The 25879-nt window shown below is 44.3% G+C and overlaps 1 protein-coding gene across 1 annotated transcript; it reads right to left on the bottom strand.

Annotated features, from left to right (window-relative positions):
• Nucleotides 1-2311: 2311 nt before the first annotated feature.
• Nucleotides 2312-10958, bottom strand: LOC130863982 (uncharacterized). The gene is made up of 4 exons (XM_057754309.1): nucleotides 10706-10958; nucleotides 7761-7952; nucleotides 5606-5752; nucleotides 2312-2438 (listed from the first exon to the last, which is right to left on the bottom strand). Exons 1-4 carry the CDS (start codon nucleotides 10956-10958, stop codon nucleotides 2380-2382), a joined length of 651 nt encoding a protein of 216 aa, XP_057610292.1. The 3' UTR covers nucleotides 2312-2379.
• Between the last annotated feature and the right edge of the window lie 14921 nt (nucleotides 10959-25879).

The following is a 25879-nucleotide window of genomic DNA, read 5'->3' as shown; positions in this document are numbered from 1 at the left end:
TTACATGAACACTAACGCTCTTTTGCTTAGACAGCTCAAGATCAGAAATGATCTGAACTGTATGCTAGAAAAGCCCTGTGTAAATGAAGGCGTCTATGCTCTAAACTGTTTGCAAATATTCAAGAGGCAGCAACACACACAGGTAGTCACGACCAGGACATACCAGAGAAGAGGAAGGTCTACACGAGCTCAGATGCTGACCTGTAAGTGTAGAGATCATGGATGCTTGCAGCCGGAAGAAGTGGGACCGCTGCTCCTCACTGCTCACCACATTTGCTTTGAGTTCTTTACGGTTAGTGCATCAGCGACTTTTCTTCAGTGCTAGGGATGGAACCGAAAGCCTTATCCATGGGAGGCAAGTGCTCTGCTACTAACCTATACATTTAGCTTTATTTTTAAAGTACTTATCTCTTTTTCAAAAAAAAATTATTTATTATGTATACAATATTCTGTCTGTGTGTATGTCTGTAGGCCAGAAGAGGGCACCAGACCTCATTATAGATGGTTGTAAGCCACCATGTGGTTGCCAGGAATTGAACTCAGGACCTTTGGAAGAGCAGGCAATGCTCTTAACCATTGAGCCATCTCTCCAGCCCAAGTGCTTATCTCTTTAAGATTTGTTTTGTTTGTAATTATACACTGTGTGTGCAATAAATGCAAGTGCAGGTGCCTGTGGAGGCCAGAGGTACTGATCCCCCTGCAGCTGGGGTGAGCAGTCAACATGCATCAAAACTGGGTCCTCTGCTCTTTCAGGAAACTCTTAACTCTGAGTCAGCTCTTTAGCCCCTAAAATGTTGTGCACTTGTATGATGCCAGGGGAACTTCCTCTCTGTACTAGGAAGTCACCACTCAGCCCACAATGCTAACTGCACTTAACCGGACCTTTTAATGTGATGAATCATCCCCAAAATACTGAAGTCAAAACCCTCGGCATGAAGATCATCACACCACTAGACCAAACTCTAGAACAGGAACTACAGTGCATCCATATAGGTAAACGGTGAAGACAGTCACAGTCAACACATGCTGCAAAACCACTGAGTGGAACTCAAAACAGTATGACAATGACAACAACAATACACACAGACACACACACACACACAAAGAGGGGAGATTGATTTCTATAAAAAGCAACTACAATGAGCAAACATTAATTAGGTCCCTATTTAGGAAAAAAAGATATCATAAAAGCACCCCTGGGATAATTGTGGAAATTCAAATACTTAAACAAGGTAAGTAAATATTCTGAAATAATATTTTTATTATTCATGGTGTGAGAGATTTTGAGATGGGTCTTACCATGTTGCCCAGGTGGGCCTTGAACTTGAAAACCTTTTGCCCTAATCTCTGGGATGCCCAACATTCCAGGCTTAGTTATTAATTTTCCAACTAGGATAATGGTATCACGGCTATGTAGGAAAATAACCCTATTCTTGAGAGATGCATGCAAAGACATTAACAGGTGGTGTGATAAACTATTCAATTTACCTCCATAGAAGAGCAAAAGGATATAGGCATGTTTACAATACTTTTCATTTTCAAAAAATTTTTAGATTTAACTTTGTGTATCAGTGTCTAACTTGCGCATATGTGCACCGTGTGCCTGATGCCCACAGAGATCAGAGGGAATGCCAGATCTCTTGGAGCTGAAGTCATCCTGGGAGTGCTAGGAACTTAAGCCAGGTCCTTCGAAGGACCAATAGGCTATAGGACTCCTCAGCTATAGGACTTCTTAGGCAAATGTCTCCATACTAAAAATGGTTCCCAGTAAAAGAAGGGAACACACTAAAATGAAAAAGAATGTAGATGTATTATGGTTGCCAGACTAGGATGCTGGAACATAAAAATGACTTGAGCAAGAAAAAGACTGAAACCCAAATAAAGTCTGTAATATATATATATATATATATATATATATATATATATATATATATATAGTTAATGTTCCTCTGAGGCATTCCGGCACTAGGCTTGACAAGCACAGCACGGTTATGTAAGATGCTGCTGGGGAAGCTGCATGAAGAACCTCTCTGCATCATCTTTGCAAATTTCCTGTAGATCTAAAGTTATATCAAATAAGCAGTTTTTTAACATGAAGGCAAGCATTATGCAAAAATCAGACATTTTATTGTATTTTAACATAACTGAATAGTTAGGGTTCTATATAACAATGACCTCATACAACTCTCCTGTTTGACATAAAAATACTGTAAAGATGAGAAAGTCTCCATGGGACTATAGTCAAAGATAGCCACGGTTGTGTTCAGGGCTTGCACAGCAGAGCTGCAGTCAAGCAGGAGCCTTGACTCTTGGAAGATGTAAAGCTGCCATCTGGGCCACAACCAGCTACCCTGTTCTTCAGACTTCTTAGCACATCCCTTAATTCCGTAAGGACATGGGTTGGAGTGCCCGTTTTGGTGGCACTGACTTAAAAAGAACTGCAAAAAGAGACAAAGCCGTATCATTTTCCATCCCAGTAGCCAACTTGTCCCAAGGCCTAGCCTCATCAGGACCAAACTTATCTGTGCAATTCTCTAACAGGCTGAAGTTTCCTTATTACTTCACTAAATCCTGAATCTTACTGAAGGGCAACATGGAGCAGTTCCCAACCCCTATCTCCAGGGAGTCACATACATGGCCTATAGGTTCCTCCCTAAAAGATGAAGATGTCCCTCCCTGCCAGGTTCCCAAACCCAACTACCTCCTGGGTACACACAGATCCATGCTAACCAGGCTCACTCCTCCCTTTGACATTCTATAGCTCACAACTGTGGTGGGTACGGGCAGGTGGCTCCTAGGAGAGTCCTTTGGGCCGCTGTTAGAGGTAGGCTGTGAATGAGAGGGTACAACTGAACTCAGGCAAAAACCCAAGAAATCAATTCACTGAGACCATGAAGTGATAAAGGACACAGGGTATGGGATCCTCGCTCCACAGTGTGCAGTCTTGGCTCCACTAGGCACTTGAGCGTGACTCTGGGCATGTTAATACTTTCTGTGCCTTGAGCAACTCATCTAGAAAGTGGAGGTGACCATCACACCAAGGTCACAGAAATGTTCAAGATCTGACAGCAGCCAGAAAGATGGATGACCCAGCCGTTAAGTACTTCTTGCTCTTGCAGAGAACCCAGGTTCACTCTCTGTCACCCAAACCGTGGCTTACAACCATCTCTAACTACAGTTCCAGGGGATCCTATGCCCTCCTGACTTCCTCAAGCACCAGACACATATGTGTTGAACAGACATACATGGAGGCAAAACACTCAGACACAGAAAATAAAACTTAAACAGAAAAAAAATATTTTAAATTAAAAAAAAAATCTCTAAAACCTACATGGCACATCCATGCCTGGTACCCAATGGGGGTCTGATGTATCCTAATAGTTATCGATCTACTTTGTACCAATATGCTTCCCGCTGCCCTTTTTTATGGGGAGAAGGGGTTGCACATATTTTTATATTTTAATTCATTTGATGTGTGTATGTGCACGCGTGTGCGTGTGGGTGTGCTTACGGGTGGACAAGTTAGGGACTGGATGAGAGATAGGCACGGCTGCATCCAGCTGTAATGTGCATTCCGGAATCAAACTTGGATTTGCCACAGTTGTGCAGTTAGCTTTACACACTGAGCCATCTTCCAGGCTTATGTGTGTGTTCTGAGACACAGCTTTATATAGCCCAGGTTGGCCTAGAACTCATTATGTAGCTGAGGATGACCTTAAACTCCTGCTCTGCCATACCTGGCTTATATGGTGCTGAGGACTGGTCCAGGGCTTCATACATCCTCAGGCAAGCACTATGCCAACCAGCTGCCTTTCTGTTTTAAAAAGCTTCCCCCCAATCATCAGTTTTGTTGTCTGGGGACTAAAAGAGCCTTCAAAAGCCATGGAGTCCCATCTTAGGGGCAATGAAAGTTCTTTAAACTTCTCCCAAGGAAGTCCTGCCATTCCAGCCGTGTCAAAACCAGTCATACTATTTGGGTGCTCAGAAGGTGGAGCCATGGCCAAAGGTTGTTCCACACACGCCACCATTTTATAAATGTGCATATCACAATCACAGCAACACCTCTGTATGGGAGAGCAGGCCTGCCTTCCTCCCATGAAGGGGAGCCGCCTGCTCCTTTGATTCCAACAGAATCTACAGAGGCTCTTAGAGATTCAAGACCCACAGCTGACTGGCAGCATTATGAGAAGACATTCCTTTGGCCCACCTCTCCTGGTGACAGAGATTAGTGCTGGTGTATTATTAGCACCTCTTTGGATTTTAGTAACTCTCATTATAGTCAGAAGCAAGTAAGCTTTAAGCTTAAGCCACTGAGCAGATAAGAGCATCTAGCAGGAATTTAACAACACTGTCACGTGCATATTTTTCCTATGGTTATCATCTATCCACAACTGACAATTATCTCCATTTATGAAAGAAATATTTCCTATGTATGTGTGCAACTTTAAAAAGGAGAGGGAGAAAGTCGGGCAGCAGTGGTGCAATCCCAGCACTCCGGAAGCAGAGGCAGTCACCTCTATAGATCTCTGTGAGTTCAAGGCCAGCCTGGTCTACAGAGTTGAGTTCTAGGACAGCCATGACTACACAGAGAAAGTCTGTCTTGAAAAACAAAAACAAGCCGGGCGGTGGTGGCCCACGCCTTTAATCCCAGCACTCGGGAGGCAGAGACAGGCGGATCTCTGTGAGTTCAAGACCAGCCTGGTCTACAAGAGCTAGTTCCAGGACAGGCTCCAAAACCACAGAGAAACCCTGTCTCAAAAAACCAAAATAAAAAAAAAAAAGCAAAGCAAAACAAAACAAAACAAAAAGAGGGAGAGTACAAAGGACTAAGAAATCAGGTTTATACCTAGTAAAAACATAACACAGCCTTCTGATGCCCTCACTGGCCCAGAGTTGGGCTGCTCACTATGGTCTCTTCAGTACAGATGATGGTCACGTGAACAATTAAAATTAAAATATTTATTTGTTTATTATGTATACAATGTTCTGTCTGTGTATGTCTGCAGGCCAGAAGAGGGCACCAGACCTCATTACAGATGGTTGTGAGCCACCATGTGGTTTCCGGGAATTGAACTCAGGACCTTTGGGAGAGCAGGCAATGCTCTTAACCACTGAGCCATCTCTCCAGCCCCAACAATTAAAATTAAATGAATTAAAAAATTTGCATACTCTGGGTAATGGTGGCACATGCCTTTATTCCCAGTACCTGAGAGGCAAAGGCAGGCAGATCTTTGTGAGTTTGAGGCCAGACTGATCTACAAAGGGAATTCCAGGACATTCAGGGCTGTTACACACAGAGAAACCTTCTCTTGGGGGAAAAAATGTATACTCATGATAGATGTGGTGGCATACACCTTCAGTCCCAGAAAACGGGGGGCAAGGCAGGTGGATCTTTCTGGACTATAGAGTGAGTTCCAGGACAACCAGGGCTATGTTAGACTGTTCAAAAGACAAAAAGTTACACGCTCGGTCACAGTAGCCACATTCAGTACCCAATATGCACAAGTGGTAAATGATGCAGTGTTCACAGCGTGGCCACAGAACTCGTCCCTCACTACAGAAAGTTCTACAGGCGAGAACGCCGCTCAGCTCAAATGTTACTCACCTGACAATGGAGCCAAAAGGCTTGGCTTCTCCCCAAGTAGTGGCCTTTTGACCTGCACAGCAGGGGAATATCCTAAGGGAGCAGGCCTCTTAGATGGGCCTACCTGACGCAAGGAGGCGGGAAACAGACCTTTGGGGTTGCCCAGTCCTGCAGAGAATGAAAGCCAAAGCATAAACAGGAAGACACGTCCAGCTGCTCTCCCCTTCAGAAAGAGCCTAAAGGAAGAGCAATCTGAACTCCCAGCAAGCTCCAACTTCTCTCATTGAGATAGTTCTTAGTGGTCCAGTCTAGGGCAGGAACCAATCAGGTCTTCTGTCTAGAGAAGGTCTTCAGGCTAAGGATGCTCTCCCCAGACCCTTAATTTGTATGATTTGTCTTGTTCTTGTGTTTTCTGTGACAAGATCTGGCTATGTAGTCTGGGTTTGCCTTGCACCACCTGGCCAAGAAGTTTACTGTTTTAAACCACTATTCAAATATACATACAATAACCTGAATTTTCTTTCTTGTCCCCAAATCCTAAATATTTACCAACTAAAACTTCAAAAGGAAGTGTGAAAATCTGGGTCCAATCCCAGTTTACCCTAATTCTCTGGTTCTCTTACCCTCCCCTTCCCACACAGTCTTTAAAAAGGATTCTTCTAAAAAAAGATTGATTTATTCTGCCACACGGTGGAGGATCATGCTTTTAGTCTCAGCACACAGGAGACAGAGGCAGGTGAATCTCTGTGAGTTTCAAAGCCAACCTGGTGGTGCATCTTTAATCCCAGCAGTTTAAAGGAGGCAGAAGCAGATGGGTTTCTGAGTTCGAGGCCAGCCTCGTCTACAGAGTGATTTCCAGAACAACCAGGGCTACATAGAGAAACCCTGTCTCAAAAAAAAAAAAAAAAAAAAAAAGCATATGATGTGACTTTCATACACAATGATGTCCCCAAAGCTATGGATCAAACTGAGGGTAGAACATTTGCTTAGCTCTTATGAGACCCTGGGTTCTACCCCAGCACTAGGAAGAGTTGGGGGGCATTCCTAACCATAAATCTAACTTGAAAGAGCAGGTGAAAAGTCATTTTGGGAGGCTGGAGGATGGTTTGGGGGTTAGGAGCTCTGGTTATTCTTCCAGAGGACCAGGTTCAAGCTCCAGTACCCACGAGGTGGCTCACAGTCATCTGTAAACTCACTCTAGAAGACCTGGGCACCAGGTACGCATATGATTCATAGATATACATATAGGCAAAACACCCATACATATAAACTTTACACTTTCTAAACATTATAAAAAAAGAAAAGCCATGCCTTTAATCATGACCTCACCGGCAAGTTCTTTTTCAATGTGGTAAATTGAAAATGTGCTCTTAGCAACCATTCCTCCCCAAACCTAATTCAAACACCAGGGAAGCAGAGGAAAGACAGTCCTGGGGTTAGGAAGGTGAGGACCTAGGGGTGCTCTGCGGGAGATAAACTCCATCCTTAGAACTGAAAAGGGACTGAAAAGGCTCAGTCACTGGCACAGAGAGGTTGGTGCTGAGAGTCAGCCAGGCCTGATTTGATGTCTGAACACTATGTGCTTAGACTTCAGGCAGGCCTCCTCCCAGAGGGAAGAGATGGGTCTAAGTGACAGGATCCAGTTAGGACTGAGGTTAGTCATGAGAGCTTTCAGGTCTGCAGTGTTAAACCAACCTGAGGCAGATCCCGTCACACAGAGAAAGGGGACAGGGAGGCTGGAGGGATGGCTCAGTGGTAAAGAGGACTTGTTCTAACAACAGACCCAGAGTTGGTTCCCAGCACACATGTGATGTCTCATGAGTGTCAGGAACTCCAGTTCCAGGGGCTCGATGCCCTACTTTAAAACCTCAGTGGGCACGAGGAATGCATGTGGTGCACACACAGACATAGGGGCAAACTCACAAGTAAAATCGATAAAATTAAAAAGCTACAGAGATAAAACTTCTTTAGAAGACTGCCATCATTCAGAAATAAAACCCTCAAAAACATTTGAATTTAGAGTAGGGATTATGAGAACCCAGTTTAAACAGCTCTAGCCATGGCCATAAAGCTTAGTAGAAGGATTTCTTCTAGGTTCTGTGTCTCCTTCAGGAGGAAATCCAAAGCACATCTGTTCCCCGAGGGATCTCTCTGCGTCGCACAGACAAGCACTGACCTGGTGCTGGGAGCAGGCCAACTTCCTGCCTGTCTCCAACGAGGGGCTTGATAGAGCGGGGAGGAGGAATATCAAGTAAGGGCCGGGGGCCAGAAACTGGCAACAGAGGAGGAGGCTTGCTCACAACGGGGGTGATCATGCCCTGAAAGGAGGCAGGCACACTGTTGGCGGATGAATCCGGAGCCTCGCATTCTAGAAAAGTAAAAAGAATCAATGGTTAGCAGAAGCTTGCCGTCCAGGCCAGTGAGCCTTTCAGGCTATTCAAAGAAGTTTCACTTCTGCTTATTGAAGAAAGTCTTCTTTCCTTTAACTGATTTAGAAGGTTCTATAATAAAAAGAAACAGGACCAGGACTGTCATGTTTTAACTTTATAGATTCCACCCACCCTGAGAAGTAAGTATAATAAGTATATAAAGCTAAACCCACTCTCTCTTGTCAGATGAACGAGTCATTAACGCTTTAATGCATCCCAGGTGTGCTGCACAGCAGCTTCTTTTCCCTTGAAGGGACAAGTGGTTATTATTTTTGTCTCACACACTTCATTCAAAATGAGAAAGCTACTACTTATTAATTTACTTATTGGGTTTTTTTTTTTAGACAGGTTTTCTCTGTGTCACCCTGGCTATCCTGGAACTCACTCTCTAGACAGGTTAGTCTCAAACTCAGAAATATGTCTGCCTCTGCCTCCCAAGTGCCATGATTAAATGAATGTGGCTGACACCATGCTCAGTTAGAAAGTAACTACACTTAGCTGGGCGGTGGTGGCGCTCGCCTTTAATCCCATTACCCAGGAGGCAGAAGCAGGCGGATCTCTGTGAGTTCGAAGCCAGCCTGGTCTACAGAGCTAGTTCCAGGACTGGCTCCAAAGTTACAGCGAAACTCTGCCTCAATAAACAAACAAACAAACACATAAATAAATAAATAAAATAAAGTCACTATTTTAAGAGGCGAGCTCATAAATGAAATGTTCTTTAAACTCCTCAAGATTAAGAACCATATACATCTTTAACATATAACATTGGTCAGTGTTGTAAGCATGTTGGTGCTAACAAAAAATGATACGCAGAGCCAGGAGGGAGGAAATTATAAGCCTATGTGTGGACAGAGGTCATTCTACTTACTATAAATTTAGTTCAACATATGATATGAAAGTAGAAAGGTAACCACTGGGGATGGAAGGAATAACCAAAACTAAGGATGTATGAAAAAGCAGCCTGGAAACCTACTACGTTGTAAAGCTAACTTAAAGGAAAAAAGGAGGGAGTGTCAAGATGGCTCAATGGATAAAACACTTGCTGTACAAGCCTGAGTTAATCCCTGGAGCCCATGTAAACATGGAAGGAAAGAACCAACTCCACCAAGTTGTTCTCTGACTTCCACATGTATGCTGTAGCACACTCATGCCCTATGTACAAATCATGCATGTGCATATAACCCTGAGTGGTTGAGCAATGCTGCTCCGTAAGCCACCAGTTGTGAAACACAAGTCCCTATTGGTTAGGGAGTTTCCAGAGGTCATTGCCACTTCTCTTGGCTGCCTAGCAGAAGTAGACTGCAAGGTTCTACTGCTGTAGACACACACTGTGTTACGTGTTACAGGATGTAGAGAAACCGGGCTAGTACAGAGCTGGAGGCTGATGGGATAAAGCCATCAACAGTCCTACTCAGTTGTGGATACTGCATACTGTGATACTGACCAGCCAGGCTCAGTGCTCAGTGATGCTATCATGTGACCTCAAGGTTGTAGGGGTATCCTACCACTTGATGATTGGAGTTTACATCGCTCTAAGGAGAAAATTCACAACTGGTACTGTAAACCTGGTCAAAAAGAGACGGTGCTGGCTGGAGGTCATGGGCCTTAGGGAAAAAGCTGCTGTTGCTTCGCTAAGTGGACATGCTGTCAAATCGCCTGTAAATAGTCACATTTATACTCACAGTGCTGGTCTCAGTCTTGCACGGAGAAATCTTAGTTAACGCAGCCACTCAAACCTGGTGGAGGTGCTGAGAATAGGTGCTCAGCCTTCAGCGGGACACCTCTCTATCAATCCTCCCACCCACCCGCAGGCTGAGGAGGGGGCAGAAAGCAGAGCCAGAGGAAGAGAGACAGTGCTGTGACGTGCAGCCTTCTGAACGCCACGTGGCTGCTGCACTCACGGATGCATGGTAGATAGATGTGGGTGCCCAGTGCCCAGACAAGACTGGACCTGCCAATGTTCTGTCATGGGTTGAGGAGCTGTGGGCAGCTAAAGGCTGCTGGGAAGAAAGGCAGTCGTTGATTTCAGTGGTGTAGCCACTAGTGAGCTGCTTGTGCTCCAGTAAATAATCCACACCCGTGCTTATGCAAGCAACCCTAATTAGACTCAGCAGGGCACAAAATCCAGTCATGAAAGCAGGGAGGGCACTTGCTGCGAGAAAGGTGAGCTCAACAGGACTGAGACAAGGGAAGAAAGGGTAACGAGGTATAGATGACCAGAGTTCATTATGTATATGCATAACGGTATCAAAGAATAAGTCAGAAAATGTACTCTAGGGTCAGCAACAGCTCAGCTAGTAAAGATGTTTGCCACCAGGCCTGACAACCAGAATTTAATCACTTGGACCCACATGGTAGGAAAAAAAAAACAAACCAATTCCTACAAACTGTCTTCTGATTCAAACCTGCACATACACACAGCAATAATAAATGCAAAAAAATTATCTTAAATATATTTTTAAACATCTGATTCAAAAGAAACTCTAATCTTAAAAGAAGCATTTTAGTGTGTAAAGGTTAGAAACCCATGCTGACCAGTTCTTTTTGTATCACTCACACACATGAATGCACATGTGCACGCACACACTTCTCTCTCTGAATGAGAAACCTAGTTTTCCTTCACACACGGGTTTATAGAAAAAGGATGTGCCCAGAGTTCAGAACTCAAAAGGGAAGGGACAGAGCCATGTACCTTGTAGCTGCTCTTTCCTGGTTGTTAGGTAGTCCATGAGCAGGCCCAGCTCGTCACTGTACAGATGCTTCCCCTCACTCAACAGGAAAAGAAGGTGACAGATGCTGGCTGGTGGAGAGTAACTGGCCAGGTGCTCACGGGCCAGGAAGTCATCCACCAGCTCAGAGGCCCTCTGAGAAATCCCAGTGCTTTGTCCAGCGCAAAATCTCTTCAATTCTCTAGCCACCAGGACCAGGGCATCCTCCAGCGGCATATGTCGATGTACTAGAGACAAGAACAAGCTGCTTTAGCATACAGGTCTCTCTCTATTTTAAAGAAATTTTTATAAAATAAAATAATGAGAAAAGACAAGTCAGAAAATGGATAATCCACCTGCGAACTGTACTAGCTGTTGGTCTTTGATGCAGATGACACTGAATAGAACAGCTAGTACCCTCCACAGCAGGAGCTTTATTTAATTTCAAAACAGATGCTACTTCTTATTTAAAAATTATACAAAGGCTAGGCGTGGTGGTACATGCACTTGGGAGACAGAGAGCCTCTGGGAGGTCAGCCTGGTCTACATAGTGAGTTCCAAGACAGGCAAAGTTACATAGAGCTGTGGTTCTCAACCTTCCTAAGGCTGTGACACATTAATACAGTTCCTCACGTTGTAGTGACCCCCAACCATACAATTATTTTCATTGTTACCTCATAACTGTAAATTTTGCTACTGTTGTGAATTATAATATAAATACCTGTGCTTTCCAATGGTTTTAGGCAACCCCTATGAAAGGGTCATTCAACTCCACAAAGGGGTCATGGTTTTAAGAACCACTGATATAGAGACCCAGCTCAAAAAAATTGTTTAAGAGAATACATAAACTATAACAAGTAACAGCTGTAGGAATACATGGGCTAAGTGTCAATAAAATTAATTTTAATTATTTACTTAATGTATATGTGTGTGCAAGAGTGTTTGGAAGCACAAGTGCATAGTCATGGCATACACGTGGAGGTGAGGGAACAACTTTTCAGAAGTCGTTTCCCTCTTCTACTTTGTTTTGAGGAGAGTCTCACTTCTATTGCTACACACTGTATACTCCAGGCTGGCTGGCCCATCAACTTCTGGGTAATTCTCTTGTTACCTCCCATCTTGCCATAAAAAGTGCTGTGGTCACAGACCACACCTGACTTTTTGTATGGGTTCCTGGCACCAACCTCAGGCCATTAGGCATACAGCAAGCATTTTCACCCACTGAGCAATTTCCCAGGCCCAGAAATTCTTTTTTTATTTTTATTTTTCGAGACAGGGTTTCTCTGTAGCTTTGGAGCCTGTCCTGGAACTAACTCTTGTTAGATCCACCTGCCTCTGCCTCCCAAGTGCTGGGATTAATGGTGTGTGCCACCACCTCCTGGCTGGCCCAGAAATTGTTAAGAAAATTAGTTTTTAAAAGACCAAATTATCACATTAAAAAATAGAACCCAAAGTCAAATGTGATACCACATGTGTACTCTCAGCACTTGAGAGGCAAGGCCAAGTTCAACATCATCCTCGTCTTCTTAGCACATTTGATGCCAAGGTAGAGTACATGAGATCACATTTGAAACAAACAACACCCAGAAACAAGGGAAGGGACAAGAGGAAACAATGCGAGGAAATGTGGCCAAAGTACGTAATGTACTTGAACAACATCATTATGGTACCCAGCACTTTACGGTGATCTCTAATAATGGAAGAGGATGATGGAGCAAAGAATGAAAAGCTGAAAGGTGAAGGTGCTCTGACTACAGCATCAGGGTGCAGTATTGAGAGGAAGAGGACAACGGGAGAGAAGGGCAGGACTGGAAAGCGCAGCCGTGATAGGGTTTCTCTGTGTAGCCCTGGCTGTCCTGAAACTTGCTATGTAGACCAGGCTGGCCTCGAACTCACAGAGATCGACCTGCCTCTGTCTCCCAAGTGCTGGGATTAAAGGTATGCATCACCACTGCCTGGTTTATAAAGCACGTTCCAGAACAGGCTCCAAAGCTACACAGAGAAACCCTGTCTGGAAAAACAAAAACAAACAATAACAACAACAACAACAAAAATACTCAACAAATAGTCTACCTATCTTGTGATGATTTCCTAAATGATCTTGCATGATGTCAACAGTTAAAAAGCGAAACATAATTAGTCTTTCTCACAACTTACTCAAATTAAACTTTTCCCAGGAGAGTGAGATTTGTAATTATTGAAAGAGTGTGTTCTTTTACATTTCTAGAACTTATGTGCAAAGTAACTGTGATTTTTGCCTTCTAAACTACCAAATACAGAAAAACCTTAATTTCACACTCTCAAGGGTAGTACTGAATGAAAGATGGCAGGTAGGCAAAAGAGATGCCATGATTCCAATAAAAGATCTCAGCCATCCCATGGCAGAAACAAGAGCTCATCATTCTTCTCCCTCCAGACCCAATGTGACAGCCGAATGTAGATTATTAACCCTATATTCACTTCTCTACCAGGTCTCAAAGTTATAGGGATGAGTTAATTCCAGCTACTAGCATCCCATGGGCTCTGTTCAAGGGAAAGAGCTTCTGACTTAGCAACGAGCCTCTGATACTGCTGTGACAGGTGACCCAGAGTTTGCAGGAGAAGCATGCTCAACTGCTGCTAACCAGAGCGGAAAAGAAGCCAGGTATACAGAGCGTAGGATACAGGAGACACTTAGTGCATCCAGACTGAACAGAAGAATGCAGGGGCTTCTGAAAGAGGACTAGAAAACTCAGTAGGTGTGGGTGAGACTCCTATGAGGCTCTCCCCCTGCATCCAGAGGGAAAAATGCCATTTTCGGCCTCTGCAGTGGCCAGGATCAAGACAGGACAGGAAGAGCACATTTGAGCACAGTGGAGAAGATGAAGGATGTGCTTATATGAGCACATCTGCCTAAGCTTGTACAATCGGGGAGCAAAAGGGGATCGTTTCATTGGCCGGTAGTGGTGCCCACCTTTAATCCCAGCACTCGAAATGCAGAGACAGACTGATCTCTGAACTCAAGGCCAACCTGGTCTACAGAATGAGTTCCACTACTACACAGTGAGATCCTGTCTGAATGAACAAACTAACAAAAAGGGTGTGTGTTAATTTTCATGTATTCTCATGAATGCCAGAACAAAGAAATGAATAAGAAAGCATAGAAAAAGCATACTTTAAAAAAAAAAAAAAGAGTCAGGGTCAATGCCCCCCAAAGGCCCAAGTGTTAAAGGTTTGGTCTCCAGCCATTGGGCTGAGAAGTAGGGCCCAGCAGGAGAGAGTCAGATCAGCAGAGCGTTCTCTGGAAAGGGACACTGGGCCTGGTCTCCAGCTCTCCTTTTACTTTCTAATGGTCCAGGTAAGCTGCTTCCTCTGACACCCCTGCCATGACAGACAGTCTCGGCAGGGCCCGCTACCAGGGCTCTAGATGAACTCACATGGAAAGCTAAGAAACTGGGATCAACAAGCCTCCTCTCTTTTTAAGTTGATCATCTTTTTCCCCCCACAGTGAGGTGAGGAAGATTAATAAAAAGTTTAAGAGAATCCTTGGAAAAAGAAGGAAGAACCTGTGAAACTTAACCATCAAGAATATAAAAGCTGGTGGTAAGATCTGGCCAAAATCTCTACAGATGGCAATTCGTTATTTTAGGCTCTTTTGTATTTGAGACAGGGTCTACATAGCCTAGACTCCTGGGCTCAAGTGACCCATCCTTCTGCCTCTGCCTCTCAAGTTCTGGAACTAAATGTGGAAGCCTACCATATCTGGCTGTGTGATCCTTACACAGATGCAGTAAAGGTGACTTAGGTTTCAGTTTTCAGCAATACATAGAAAAAGTACTTTGTGGTACCTGCAAGACTTTCTTCCTCAACTAAAAGCAGTTCAGCTACAAACATGACCCTTCAAAGCATGCCAGCATACAAAGAAAAGACACCTCATGTTTAAAGCAGGGTTTGTCTCCAGAGACACTTTTAGAACTGACACTTACTTTTGATGGATTCATGAAGCATGATTACAGTACAAGAGGAATATTTCACATTAGACTGCTCCACGAGAACACAAAAGGGGGAACCATCATCTTTAACATCCTGCAGTGCGCGAGTGAAGTCCGATTCTGAGGCAAGGTGAATTATTTCCACTACAAGACCACGATCCCGCAGGCGGCAGCCTATGGCTGTCGCATAATCCCTTAAGACACACACACACACACACAAATAAATAAAGAAAAATGCAGGTTACTTTTCAGTTCAATAGAAGAAAAAAGTCCACATTACCACTACACATTTAAGCAAGCAAAGAGTAAGACAATGCTTTTATTTTATTTATCTTAGTGAAGTACCATCTTTTCTGAACTGTAAAATCCTTTATAAGATTGACTACGTGGATAATTTAGTAAAGAAAGCACAGCAGGCCCAGTGGCATATGTCTTTAATCCCAACATGTGGGAGGCAACGATAGGAGGATCTCTGTGAGTTCAAGATCAGCCTGATCTACATATCGAGCTACACAGGACAGCCAGGGCTACATAGTGAGACCTTGTCTTGAAACAAACCAAACAGTAGAAACTGCTTTTGTTCGGTATACTGGGTACTGTGCCGAGTAAGCACCATGAGTAGCCTATTTTTAAAATGGAAGCCTTCAGGTGTTCTTTGATGATGTCATGTCAACTGAGAGGCCATAAAAGAAGCGTGAGATTGTTTTAAAGGACAGGTGAGAAGACTACTCCGAAGAAGACAGCCTTCACCTCAGTTGGCTAAGAGAGGCCCTCACCACGCCATTTCCATCAGGAGGGGTCCTTCCTATGGAGAAGACGAGTGACGCTGAAGTCTGCCAGCATTCACCACTCGGTAACCAGCCTCGGATCAAAACCTTTTGTGTCCTGCTTCCTCAGCCTCCATCCTCAGTCAGTCTCCCAGGCCTCTCTGAGTGATGCGGTCATTGTTGCCTAGTAATTACTTAAAACCCGCAAAGCCCTGCTCTGCAACCTAACCAGCATTCTCGTTTCTAGCAAGACATTCATTGGAAAAAGCAAAACAAGTAAATAACAGAAATTACCCCAGTCCATCTAAACAGGCTTCAAATATCCCATTCTCTTGCCAAACAGATTAAGCATCCCTGGATAATCAGTTCTCCCCTTTCCTTCTGTTTTCTCTCTGCCATTCTGTTTGTTAAGTCACATACTGCTCCTCAGCTCAGAGACTCAATGCCAGTGACATTATTCTCTGCAATCTCTTCAACTTCTCTCAACTACGGTAACCCACTCTTTCTCATATGCATATTCAGTTTCTGGTGGAACAAGCCCTCAGTACATTTGATCGCTCTCTCTTTTAAGACAATCCCATGTAATGCAGGCTAGCGTAGAACTAACTCACTGTGCAGCCAAGGATAACCTCAAAATTCTGATACACCGGTCTCCATTTCCCAGTACTAGACTTGAAAGTGTGAGCTGGGGTAGAATCCCTCATAACTGAGCTATACTCTCAGTCCACATCTGCTCTTCTAGCTGTAATGTGTACGCTTTATCCTATTATACAGCGCCTCTCACAAACAGTATTTGTTACCGAATTATACTTATGCCCCTGTGCACAGAGCTTTACATGCAACAAGTCAGTAAAATGCATGTTTTACAGAGCTAAAGATTGTTAGGATGACAGGAAACCATATTTCTGGCAATTTGGCAAAATATGGATGATTTCAGAAAATAAACTCAGGAAGAAAACAACAGTTCATACAGCCCATGTGCCAAAGCCATCCCAGAAATAATTCCTATTAGATGACATGAACTGAAAATTAGTGTTTTGCATTATAAAGGAATGAATCAACCAGCTGATGTTTCGCTGTAAACCTTACTGACATCGAAGTGACACAAGACCAGACGGCATGCCTTGCTTACAGGGCCCCAGCTGCTGCAGACACCCTGTGGCTGACAGAGCTCTTCGCTGCATCCTCTCCGGTGTTCTGATCCATGGCTAACTGAACACCAGGCAGGAGCTAGCAACATGTGAGGAGTAGCTTCTAATGCCACTCTCGGTGGAGAGAAGAAGAAATGTAGCCTCAGACAGCCTGCACTGCAAGACCGCCCTCAATTAGTGCCGGCCGCCCAACTCTGCTGATGGGAAGATAGCCAGTGCATCAGGATCATGCTTAGTCCAACAAGCAGCTAGAGTCAGCCACAGTTCTAAATGAAATATGAGATGATCCAAGTCAGATAGATGATACTGCTACAAATGCTAAGAAAGCTAATCTAAGGGCTGGGCAATAGTTCAGGTGGCAGACAACTGGCCTGGCATGCATAAAGCCCTGAATCTCCAGCACCACATAAACTGGGAGTTTATGCCACATGTTTATAATCCCACTGAGGTGGGCGTATGAAAACCACAAGTTCAAGGTCATCTTCACCTAGATAGCAAGTATGAGGTCAGTGTAAGCCATATAAGACTATATTAAGGGGGGTGGGGAGGCCTGGAGGATGACTCAGAGGTTACGAGCACTGGCTTTTCCAGAGAACCTGAGCCAACCACACAGTGGCTCACACCATCTATAATGAAATCTGGTGCCTTCTTCTGGCATGCAGGCATACATGCAGGCAGAACACTGTATACATAATAAAAAATAAATATTTAAAAGGGGGGAAGGAATAAGGAAAGCCAAGCTAGCTAATCTAACCCAGGCATTGTGGCTCAAACCTGTGACTAGTACTCGGGAGACTAAGGCAGCAGGGTTGCCATGAGTTCACAGCCAGCCCAGGCTACACAATGAGACTTTGCCTTTGGGGAGGGACGGGGGAAGTTTATTTAGCCAAAGACTAATGCCAAAGCAGTCTTGTGGCAAAACTGCTAAATGCTGAGGCAGCAAACCTCCTACACATGCTGAGTCTTTTCCACCTCTAGGTTCAAAATCTGTTTAAATCACTCAGATTAATCCAGGGCATTTCTGGACGTCTTTCAATTAAGGAGACATTCCATCATTTGACTGTAAAAGGAATGGCCCTCTCCCATGCTGTGACTGACCTCATTTCTTCTAGCTACTGTCTCCCAAGGTCCAACCCAAATGCCCTACCAATGAAAAGGAGCTATAATTTTGCTTTTGAATGGTGAATAAAATTTCTGAGTTGTAAGATTGCTGATTAAAAAAAAAAAAAAAAAGGAAAGAAGAACCCGAGGAAGAGGAAGACGACAAAGAAGATGATGGTGACAGGGTATGTTGGTGTGTGACCCTAACTAATTCTAGCACCTGGGAGTCAGAGGCACACAGATCTGAGACAGAGGTTAACCTGGTCTACATAGCAAGTTCCAGGCCAGTGGGGCCATGCAGCCAGAGAAAGTTCAACACTGCCTTCATAGAGTCATGCTTCACATATGCCTGACATCATACAGTAGAGTTCTGTATGATGTCATGACCCTTAGCATCATGTAGTGAGTGATACTGCGACAAGTGCACAGCCCTCAAGCCCACTGCTTGTCTACCAGCTAGACTCTGCCAGGCTCACGACTGGTACCACTCATGACATCACTGTCATTACGATGTGAGCAGAAGTGATTTTAAGACAGCATGGAAAAGTCCCAATGTATGAGATGGGCAGACTAAAACGGGGGTGGAGTGGGAGGAATGCAAGCAATAAAGACAATCTGAGTAAGACAGGACCCTGGAAATGATGCCCCTACTTCCAATGTACTTAGCCCAACAGTGACATTTTGACAGTCTTAAAGGAATGTCCCTAATGCTGACTCCCAGGAAGTTATGTACCCAAGACTGAACACTTAAATCCCAATATGCACACACCCCCATTTGGTAAGCTAAAAAGAAATAAAGTCACCTCTGGTTTGTGTCTATAGAGACAATAACGCAATCCGAAGGTTTCTCTCGGTCCTGTGCTTTCTGGAGCACTCTGTAGAAGTGCTGGAAAAGCGCCTCTCTCTGAGCATCCCGGCCACTGGTGAGATCTGAAAAACAGGTGCACTGGGCTTCCGTATGACCAAATCACCATCATGGAGGCTGTGGTGGCCTTACAAAAGGACAACAGTCAGCACACTGTAGACAATCTGGACAGAATTCTTACCGAGCTGAAAGTACTGGCTTTGCTCATGGTTATCTTCATTCCTTTTTGAATAATCAACCACATTCCCCCGTAATTCTTCAGTACTGCTGGAAGTATGAAAATATTTTCTCAAATTGTGCAGATATGTTTTCCCTCTGAACATGCCCCCACAACATAAAAACCCTATCCAGATCACCCAATGCAAGCTGCAGTCACCTAAGACAGTGGCTGCTTAGAAATGTTACCCAAGAATCTGCTCTCATTTTAGAGTATTATGTGAGTCTAAGAGTTTCTGCCATTTCTCATCCATTTCTTCTTTTTTTTTAAAGATTTATTTATTTATTATGTATACAACATTCTGCCTCGATGTATGCCCGCACACCAGAGGAGGGCGCCAGATCTCAGTATAGATGGTTCTGAGCCACCATGTGGTTGCTGGGAATTGAACTCAGGACCTCTGGAAGAGCAGCCAGTGCTCTTAACCTCTGAGCCATCTCTCCAGCCCTCATCCATTTCTTCTTATCTGCTACAAGAAAAAGTGCTAAATGGAGACAGACGAACTCATGCCTACAGCGGTCAGTAATATTTTTATAAGAATGTTCATTTGGGGGCTGGAGAGATGGCTCAGTGGTTAAGAGCATTGCCTGCTCTTCCAAAGGTCCCGAGTTCAACTCCCAGCAACCACATGGTGGCTCACAACCATCTGTAATGAGGTCTGGTGCCCTATACTGGCCTGCAGACATACACACAGACAGAATATTGTATACATAACAAATAAATAAATATTAAAAAAAAAAAAAGAATGTTCATTTGGGCTGGGTGGTGGTGGCGCACGCCTTTAATCCCAGCACTCGGAAGGCAAAGGCAGGTGGATTTCTGTGAGTTCGAGGCCAGCCTGGTCTACAAGAGCTAGTTCCAGGACAGGCTCTAAAACTACAGAGAAACCCTGTCTCAAAAAACCAAACAAACAAACAAACAAACAAACAAAACAACAAAAAAAACCCCACAAAAAAAAACCCAAAAAGAATGTTCATCTGTGAAAAAGGTGCTCACTTCTACACTTCTCAGAGTCTTTGTTAGATGCAGGCAAACGCGACTCCTTGAGCTTTGCTCCCACACTCCTAAGTACTCCTCGGGCTCCCTTGAGCAAGTGATGTTCCCTTGTTAAAAGCATGCAAAATAGTGCACAGATGCTGGGTAATCTATTAACCATCCAAAGTGCTCCCGTTTGCTGTGATTTAACAGAGGAAAGGGGGAATTAGATGCATGCTGTACCCTAAATCAGGTACTTTTATTGCAGCTCCCCAGTATCTAGATAGCAATGTTTTTGTCCACAAGGAATGTCCTGCCAGGGAGAGAAGTTTCGGCAGGCGGCAATTAGCTGCATTCCCACAAGAGGCCTCGCACACATGGCAGAGCGGCACTGGATCCACTCTGTCAAACAGACTGCGCCCTACACACTACCACAAGCGTCAATCCTGCTGCTTCTCCTCGTAGGTTTCGGGTTAGGTTCGTCTCATCTACTCTCACAGTAGACATAACTGTGAAGTGTTTGCCTGAGGCCGAGACACCCCCTGCCTCCTGGAGGATCCCGCTCTCCCCCCAGTGCTCCCTCACCCTGACCTGCTGAGCTTTGTCTGCTGCCTGACAGACACAGGCCTCTGAGTCCAGTTACCTCAAAGTTATCAGCTTTGCTTTAACCCTGAATACATTTGCTCTTGCTGGCTTTCCCTCAATCTTCGAATTCCCTGTCTCCTTTCCTTTGTTTTTGCCTTCTTCCCTCCATTCTTTTCTTCTTCTTGGGGGAGGTATTCAGGGCCCCGTGCACTCCAGATGAGTATTCTACCAGAGCCACACCTATGTCCCTAGTAATATGGTAGAAAGTAAATTCCCTGGCCTCGCCAACCAAGGAAGTACAGGGGGTTGCACGGCATTCCAGAAGCCGACACCTGGGCAGCGGAGGCAAGCAGCAGGGGATGAGCACAGCTGCCCAGGCTCCATCCTCAGCTTCACTGTTAGCAAAAAAGAGTTTATCCTCCTCTGTCTCAGACTCCTCTCTTCTGGCTGGCTGGGTATTGTTTGGTTTGAGGTAGGGTCTTACACTGGCCTCTGACTTACTCTGTAGCTAAGGATGGCCTGAACTGATCTCCCTCCATGCCCCATGGACTGGGGTTAGAGGTTCCTCCCTTCTAAAACTATAACAGAGCCTGTTGGGGGACTCCAAGAGCTGAAATAGCAGAGCCCAGAAACAGTGAGCCCTCAAAGAAAGTTTACCATTGTCACCCACTTCTGCCTCTAGACTCCTCCCAGAGCAGGGCCAGAAACCCTCTCCTTCAGAAGGTAACCTAACATCGAAGGCATTCTAGGTCTCTTTCAGGAAATGGTACCTGAGAGAAACTAACTCCTATTAACAGCCACTCCTGAATTCTGTATTTCCAAGTGCTTCTGTACTTGAGGAAGCATTTTTCAATTTTGAATTATCAGTTTAATATGTCACAAAATTCATCTCTAATGGAGGCAGAAGGGAGGCCTTGTCAAAGTTCATACACATAAAAATCAATTCAAATACAGTTCAAGGAAAACTGCTTTTACCGAAACTCCATAGAAAGATCAAGGTGAGCAGCGTGAAACGCTACGCTGATTCACCTGCTTAGAGGCACTCCCCTGCTGGACACAAAAAGCAAGGAAAGGAGACAGAAGAGCCTTGAGAGGGAGGCGTGCATGCTTCAGAACAATAACCATGTGAGTCGCTAAAGTCACTAAAGAAACAAGAGGACGTGGCGCCCTGGCCTGCTACAGATCCTTGAGGCTCACACAGGAAGATCATCACTTGAGCCCCAAGACTTCAAGGCTAACCTAGGAAACAAAGCAAAATGTTTAAGGCCAGGCATGGTGGTGCACGCCTTTAACCCCAGCACTTGGGAGGCAGAAGCACGCGGATCTCTGTGAGTTTGAGGCCAGCCTGATTTGTGTAGTGTGTTCAAGGGCAGCTGGGGTTATATAGGGAAACCCTGCTTCAAACAAACAAACCACAAAACCCTGGTACAGAAATTTTCACTTTAATATAATATGCTTTTTTATATACCTCTCCATTCCTCAGTTTAAAACAAAACAAAAAAACTATTGTTCTTATGTATACAGATGCTTTGCCTTCATATATGTCTGTGTAGAGTGTGTATGTGTGATGCCCACAGAGGCCAACAGAGAGCTGGGACTAGAGTTAGAGACCATCGTGTGGGTACTAGGAATCAAACCTGGGTCCCCTCTGGAAGAGTGCCGGTGTTATTAATCACTGGATGAGTCAACTCTCCAATCCCATTTTAAAAAACAACTGATATTTATATTTGTCTCTGGAGTACTAATTTGTCTTACAAGGAAATAAATTATCTTTTTTGAGCATATAACAGCAATAAGACAGGAGCAGAAAAGTACATATAAAAGAGAGCCACAGGCCTGAACAGAGAACAGATAAAGCAAGGAAGTCACTCAGAGATGACTGAAAAATACCACAAAGAGCTGGTGGTGAAGGCCCTTCTGGCCATGGGTATACGTCAGTTAAGATTCCAAATGACTGTGGAAAGGTAAAAGTTAAAGTAGAGTGGTTAATATGATCAACTTGACCCAAGAGACTTCCCAAAAGCAAATATTAATAGCACCAATTTCAGCAAACATCTAGGTCCGCACAGTAAGAACACATTTGCATTACTACCTAAGCTTTTAGCAAATTGAGCCACAACAATAAAACCTCACCTTAGCCTGTCTTCACACTCCTTTAAGTAGCCCTCGTGGGGAGAATGAGAAGTTGGCAGAAAAGGTTTAGATGGCTTACTGCTAAAAAACAACAAAGACAAATTACACTCAAGAAGAAATTATTTCCCATAGTTCATACATTAGTTTCCACAGTTCTGGTACACTCAAAGGTGATTAAGTCTTCAGTAAAACTGGATTTCAAAAACTTGAACAATGGCTTTTTTCAAGAATCTTTTGTCAGAAGCTCTACTCTATTCCTTAATACCTGTTTCTATTTTTTGCTTAGCATGTTTATTCAACTGTTTCTGCAAAGTTGGCAACTGAACGTGTAGCTGTGACACAGAAAAGACCACGACAAGCCACCAGCAGAAGGGGCTTCAGCTTAAGTCTGAGCTGCCCAAGTGGACAAATCTGCAAGCCAACATGTGATAGTAGAGTGTCTGCAATTACCAATTATAAGAACAGGAGCGACTGGTTTCGTTTTAAGCTTCTTTTTGATGGTTGCTCCACTGACACCATCCAGAGTCTGAGGGTTCACTGCACCCGGATCATACTCCCTTCTTAATAGAGCTCCAGGTATGTGCGTCAACTCCGGTGTGAGGCATCCTCCACTAAAGCCACACTACAGTCACACTCCAAATACACTCTGACATACACAGCCACCATCTGCCTCATTTATGGGATGTGTTATTAATATAAATTGAAATCTAAGACATAAAGAAGGGCCAAATCTTAGAAGACAATACTTGCTGCAAGTTGCTAGCTGACAGAAGCAAGGGTTTTGACAAGAATGTTACAGATTTGGACTGAGAGGGTTAAAGAGTTAGAAGAAAGCATTCCATTTCCAAAGAGGATGAGCGCAGATGCTCCACTCGACCCTCTTCTCAATGATCCTAGCCAAGTTTGAAGGCCACGAAAAGGAATAAGCAGATGGTTCAATGTGAGCAAGTCAAAAGGAAGTTGCATTTGCCTTATTCGGCTTCCTAGCAACTAAACCAAATGATGCCAAAAAAGCCAGCCGGCTCTAAGGAGCAGCACTGCAGGGTATTGGAAACCCAGTGGTCGGGCAGAGCAGAGAAAGCCTTAAGACACCCCCACCTGGCAAAACAAATCTTTTGCCCACCAATCCCCCCTTTCCCACTTCCCTGGAGCTCCAGCTCAGTCTACCTGCCCATGCTGAGGGCAACCTTTCAAATTCCACTGACATCAGCTGAGCAGACTGACACTACTATCAAAAACTAACTCCCACTTCTGCTCTAACACACTTTAGCCAGCTGGACAAAGGATTCTGCAGGCCAAAAAGACAGCATCCTTGCCACCCGTGGTCAAATGCTGCTGAGAAACTCAGGCCGTGTTCACAGGCCACGATCCCAAAAGCCTGAAAGCAACCCTAGTGGAGACAGGGTGTGCTCTGATCCTCTTAAAAACAGACTGAGTAGCCAGGGAGCAGACCAGAGGCTTCCCTGAACAGGCCGCCTAAAGGAACACACTCTGGCAGGAGCTGCCTTGGTGGGAGTACCTACACACACATCCCATATCCCCATATGTGCAAATGATCAAACCATGGCCTGGATGTTATTAAACATTTCATGGTCACCCTGGCCAGGCAATGCACTGTAACTGGCGATACTCATTAAGAACTCAGTTCCTCAGTCAATTGGTGGGTAATATAGGTCACATACTGTTCAACAATAAATAGAACAAATCTATTTTAATAAATAAACAAATCTTCTCGGTGTTCAATAAACAAAGATGTTTTGATGCATTCTATTGAATCCTTGTAACCACCATCAAGCTGGAAGCTTTAGCTTCCCCACACACTGTCAAAGCAAGATGAGCAAAGTAAGGCTTATCACACAGCTACGAAGCCTGGATTCAGGTCCCTGTGGGTCAGACTCTAAAACCCTGACTCCCTTAAATAATTCTTAAAAGTGTGTTGTTTGTGTGTGTATGTCTAAGAGAGAGCTATGCCTGAGTGCAGGTACATCTGTACCTCCACACACGTGTGGAGGTCAGAGGATAACTCTCCTGAGTTGGTTCTTGTATTTCTGCTGCTCTGTGTACTCCACGTCAGTTAGCTGGCCTTCAAGTTTCTGGCTAATGCTCATCTGCACCTCCCATATTGCCACAGGAATGCTAAGATCACAGATGCGAGCCACCACATCCAGCTTTTCTCACATGGGTTCTGTTAAATTTGGGTCACCAGGCTTGCAGAGCAAACGCTTCTACCTACTGAAACATGTTGATGCATCCCGACCCCAACTTCCTTTAATGCCTCCATGCCCAGTGCCCCGATTCAGCCAGTTGTTTGAGTTTTTTGTTTTGTTTTGTGTCAAGAAAAGGGAAAGTTAGGGAAGGCCAAGGAAGAGGGGTGAAAACACTGTCATTCTAGGTCTTTATGAAAAGTAAACTAAAATAATAATAATAATAATAATAATAATGATAATATCCAAATCTAAGAGCCTGAGGATGGGGGAGGCTCCATAGCACACTATGCTTGCCTGACCTCTCCTAGCCAAGGCATACCAAGCAGAAGCCTTTGGTGCTAAGAGCAACTCAAGACTGCCTAGATATGAGTGGGGAAGAAACAGAACTCTCAGTGTAGGTAGGCAAACAGAAGAACTTCTCAGAAGGCAGTTTGACAGTTTCTTAAAAAGTGTAACAGGAGCTAGAGAAATGGCTCAATCAACAGAATGTGTTCAACAGCCATGGGGGCTGAGGTCAATCCCTAGCACTACTGTATAAAGACAGGGAGAGGGGAGGAGCAGCTGGAGAGACGGCTCAGTGGCTAACAGCACATATTGCTCTTGTAGGAGATGCAGAGTCGGGTTTCCAGCACCTACACCAGGTGCTGGAAAACCATGAAGACTCAATACCCTCTTCTGGACTCCATGGGCACATACCCCCACACAGACATAAACATATAATTAAACTTAAGTCTTGATTTAAACAAATAATCCCTCCCTAGAAAACAAAAACAAAAAAAAAAACCTAACAAGAACAAATTACCACAGCTAAGCAGGGCAGCGTGCATCTGCCATCTCAGTGCTGAGGTCCCTAGGCTGGGCTGGCCATCCAATCTAGCTGACTTGGCCAGTTCATATTAAACAAAACACCCTGTCTCAAAAAATAAGGTAGAGAGTGACACCCAATATTGACATCTGGTCTCTATACATGTATACACAGAGACACATAAGCATGCATGTACATGTGTGCGCGCAAGTGCGCACACACACACACACACACACAAGCAGGAGCACACGCATATACTCAACACATGAACTAACCAATCTATTCCAGACACACAATAAAAATGCTTGTTTTCATACAACAATGGAAACTAAAATAACAGGAACTAGCAAACACTGGTCATTAATATCCCTTAGTATAAAT

Source organism: Chionomys nivalis, chromosome 21 (assembly GCF_950005125.1).
Source record: "Chionomys nivalis chromosome 21, mChiNiv1.1, whole genome shotgun sequence".
In the NCBI taxonomy this organism is placed as follows: Eukaryota; Metazoa; Chordata; class Mammalia; order Rodentia; family Cricetidae; genus Chionomys; species Chionomys nivalis.
The sequence above is the reverse complement of the archived record's forward strand: the minus strand, read 5'-3'. Positions and strand labels throughout refer to the sequence as shown.